Source organism: Centruroides sculpturatus, unplaced genomic scaffold (assembly GCF_000671375.1).
Source record: "Centruroides sculpturatus isolate CEXI.00-Female unplaced genomic scaffold, Cexi_2.0 scaffold1278, whole genome shotgun sequence".
In the NCBI taxonomy this organism is placed as follows: Eukaryota; Metazoa; Arthropoda; class Arachnida; order Scorpiones; family Buthidae; genus Centruroides; species Centruroides sculpturatus.
The window spans coordinates 1-4,520 of record NW_019385536.1 but is presented as its reverse complement, the minus strand read 5'-3'; the positions used below and the strand labels follow the sequence as shown (position 1 = coordinate 4,520).

Here is a 4,520-nt window from a genome sequence, read left to right as displayed (position 1 = left end):
AAGTAGCCAAAAGTATGTAAAATCTGAGAAAAGATAAATTATTCACAAAGTTTAGTAGTTCATTTTTTTATTGTAAAATGCACTTTATTTTTAAAATTTTCTTTGTATTTGTGCTAAATGCTTGCATAATATTATTTCAAAAATAAATATGAGGTTATGATGTGTCTTAGAATATAGTTACTAATTAAATATTTTTATTTCTTAAATAGAAAGATGCAAAAATTAAAATTTAGAAGATAGATTATAGTTACACTATATTTGTCAACTAAAATATTTATTATTATATGCTGCTTGTTATTGTGATATAAAATAGTCACACCAGTATGAATGTGCTGAATAAATTTTATTTATTCTTAAATAAAACTATTTTAAATGGATACTGATTTTAAACAAATATTACAAATTGTTATTTTATCAGGTGTATACATTTGCTCAAAAAGAATTAGCCGATTTTCCTCCCGAAGAAAATTCTCACGATAGTACGCCACCTAGAAAAAAGAAAAAAAAACATCGTCTCTGGTCGATGCACTGTCGTAAAATTCAGCTTAAAAAGGACACGTCGTCCAATCACGTGTATAATTATACCCCTTGTGATCATCCGGGACAGCCGTGTGACCAAACGTGTCCTTGCGTAATGGCACAGAATTTTTGTGAGAAGTTTTGTCATTGTAGTTCAGATTGTAAGATTTTATTTATTTATTTTAAATTTAAAAAAGAAGATAAGAAAAATTCATTTCATGTTTTAATTTCAGGCCAACAGAGATTTCCAGGTTGTCGTTGTAAAGCGCAATGTAATACAAAACAGTGTCCTTGTTATTTAGCTGTAAGAGAATGTGACCCAGATTTATGTCAGACATGTGGTTCAGGTAAAGTATTTTTTTTTTTAAATAAATATAATATAATAGCAAATAAATGTGCTAAATCTAGAAAAATACATACTTTTTACTCATTATACATTTAGTATTGATTATTTATAACCAAACACATAAAAATATGTGTAAGTGTGTGTATATATTTATTTATTTCTTTTTTCCTACTAATGAATGTACTGTGTATTCAGCATAATGTGTTTCTTATTTATGGCATAATTTTAGATGGTCTTGGAGTTTATGGACCATAAAATAAAATAATGATGCTGCTTATAACATTTTGTGTTATGTTACCGATAGATCACAGATTGCAAAACACTGAATTACACATTTATATTGAAATTTGTTTAAATTGAATTGTTAGATGTAAAAATTTATTTTCAATTAGAATACATGTTTATATAAAAGAGCATGAAATGTCATCTTAAGACTATGAAAGTTTTACTAACATTAGTGCCCATTAAAAGTTATTTCAAAACATTTTAAATAACGAGTTTTAGGGTTTCGCCATTTACAGTTCGGTTAGCTATTTATCATTCATAAGCACATTCATTTTTCGCCAAGTGTTTCACATTTAAATGAACCAAGTAACATGCTATTAAATGTGCTTCATTGTTGTTTCAAATTAAGTATATTTAAAAGGTTAATACATTTTTATAAACATTAAACATTTTTATACTTTATTTTTTTACAATGAATAATAGATACTGCTCATTTGAGAGACTTTTTTAAAGTATTCATTAAGGTAAATTTATCAGTTTTTTTCACTGATTCAATGCTAATAAATATTGTACATATATGCATAGGCTTAACAACAACAACAACAGATGTTTTGATCACAAACATCTCATTGTGTGCAGCAATGGTTGTAGTTAGTTTCAGATTTTTTGGTTTCAAAATGAAACCAAAATGCAAGGGGGACTTTACCATGAATTAACAATATAGTAATCTAAGGAATACAGCAAAAATTCCTGTTGATTGGTGTTAAATTAGATGATAAGATGTGCTCTTGTGTTTTTTATTTTATTGATACATAAAAACAATGTCAGCATGGTATGTTTTTAAGTGTTGTTTAATTATTGAAGAAAATTAAAACTTTTAATCCTATTTTATTTTGCTTAAACAATTTCTACATTAATTTGGTTATGTTGGCTTAATTAAGCTGATAGCAATTACATCACTGACAGTTAATAGCAGTTACTGTATATTTCTAATGTGTACTTGTTTTTAGTTTTCATATGGTAATAGTTTTAAAATAAAAGAAGATATTATCGTTTTGCTTATTGTTAATAATTATATAATGTAAGGACTCTTGTAAATGAATTTTATGATATTGTGTGCAAGTATATTGGAGTTCTTTGGTACTTTAATCATCATGATGGTTTTTGTGACGTCATATTGTCTGCGTCATTATGTCATTATCAATTTAATTCAGACAGAGTATTCTTTGCTCTATTTGTGCATATTCATCATTTTAACTAATATACTGTTGTTTTAGGTATATAACTAATAATTGTTTATCATGATTTCAATTATGGTAATTATTATTTGACTTTTTAAAAATTATTCTATTCTTTAAGATTTTTTCAACATCTTTTTAGCATATTGAACCAGAGGGACTATTTTAGTAGATGTTACAGCAGTTAGATATTTGGGATGGTTTGTTTTAGTTCTATGAAACAATATTGGGTCCAGAGTATAGCAATCTCTGAGATTTTTATTGATAACGGGAGCTTCATCACTTCCTTAAAATAAATCTTAACATTCTAATATTTATATAAATACTTTTCAATTTTGTTATATTTTTGTAGTGTAGTTTACTTTAAACTAGGACATTGTGCGACTTTGTTGTATCATGGTAGAATTGAGGAGGAGCCAAAAAGAAGGAAGCAATCTTTACACTTCTTATGCATTGTAGAGAAATACATGAAAAATCAATTTTTCTGTCTGTTCTGACTTATGGAGGGCAGTTAACTTTAAAACTCTTAACTTTTATTTAATTATTTACATAATGTTTTAAAGTAAAAAAGGTTAAAGGCAAACCCAAATGCAGAGAAAACACTTTATTATGTTGATAAATTCCCTAAATGCATTTTGCCAACTTTTCATCTTTATTCTTTATGTAAATAACAATTATGTAAGAATTTGATAAATAATCTGACTCCATTGTTTTAAATAATTAATTTGGATCCTTACATTTGTTAGGCACTAAGTGCTCCTTGTACTTGATGGACAGGTAAATTTTGCCCCCGATACCAAATGCTAAGGATTGCACTTTCCACCAAAAAGAGGCTAACTTAAATATGGATATGCTAAACTTTTTGCCTTCATTAAACTTTGTAATTTTAAAATTTGTAACAGTCACATTTTATTAATATAATGCATATTATATTTCATATATGTGTTTGACAGTTTTCTATGAATTTATTACTTCTCCCATGTAACAATTTTGGAATTTTGGCACCCTGGTCACATATCTCTTTTGCCTGTCTTTTCACAACCCTGCTTGTACCTATCAGCCACGGGAGAGGACAATCCTTGAACTTGCTGACACACAGAGGCAATCCAAGAACAAAGCAATTACCATTGATTGCTTTGTTCTTGTGTTCTGTTCATTTTTTGCACTTATTTTCCATTAGGTGCATGCAATGCTGTTTTTTATTTTTCTCCCTAAATTCTTTTAAGCATTCTCAGTTGTGTCAGGGAGCATGGACAATGTCACTTTGACTTCACTATATATTGAAAATGACGTAATTGACCCTTATTTTTTACATTTAAATGGACCCTCATTGCATGAAATGGCTTTACTTTGTTTACCTAGTCGTCATAAAGTACCAGTAATAATTTAATTACTTTGATTTTATGAGTATGACCTAAGCTTTCAGTTGCCTGTTTGAGGTTAAGTTAATAATTTCATTTACAATTTCTGTGTATATTACATTGTGTATTAGAAACAAAAATGTGTGTGTGTAAGTAAGTGGGAGCTGCAGTAAGGGTCTAGAAGAGCCAAGTGCAGCTCTCAAGCCACAGTTTGGCAACCCGTTATAGAATAAGAAGGTATATATGTACATACAAGCCACATATACAAATATATTTACATCATTTATATTCTATTTTACAAAATGGGTTACATATTTTGTCATCTTGTCTCAAACATTTCACAGGTATAGAACCAATAAGTGACTAATTGTGAAACTGTACTTTTTTGAAAATTGGATCATCCAAAAATAGTGAGCTTTCAGTAGAACCATCAAAAATTTTCTATTTTAGGTAACCATTTGGAATTTTGTGTGTGTTTATTGTACCAAATAGAACAAGTTGAATATAATAAGAATACTCTGTTATTGAAAAACTGCAAAATCTGGAGTTAGCTGTTTATAGTTCTATATCCATGATCTTAACTTTCTTTCAAGATTAGTATAGTGGACTTTGACCATTAAATTCTTTGCTTAGTTCATGATAATTTTTACCATTTTCTAGAAATTAAAACTTTCTTTTTCTGTTCAATGTTTCATTGCATGATTTCTTATTTGAGATAAAAAAAAAAGTTCAACAGTAACTTTCTTACAAAAAATTCACTAAATAAAGCCTACTCTAATGCTCACTCACCACTACTGCAGGAGAATGTATCTAAATTGTTTTTATAAATAT

The 4,520-nt window shown here is 28.0% G+C and overlaps 1 protein-coding gene across 1 annotated transcript; it reads left to right on the top strand.

Moving 5' to 3' along the window:
* Positions 1-409: 409 nt before the first annotated feature.
* Positions 410-4,514, top strand: LOC111639924 (histone-lysine N-methyltransferase E(z)-like; the record flags this gene model as incomplete). Its single annotated transcript, XM_023385881.1, has 2 exons — positions 410-680; positions 753-4,514. Coding segments are annotated over 2 exons (480 nt in total), but the record flags the coding sequence as incomplete, so codon positions are not given.
* Positions 4,515-4,520: the final 6 nt, after the last annotated feature.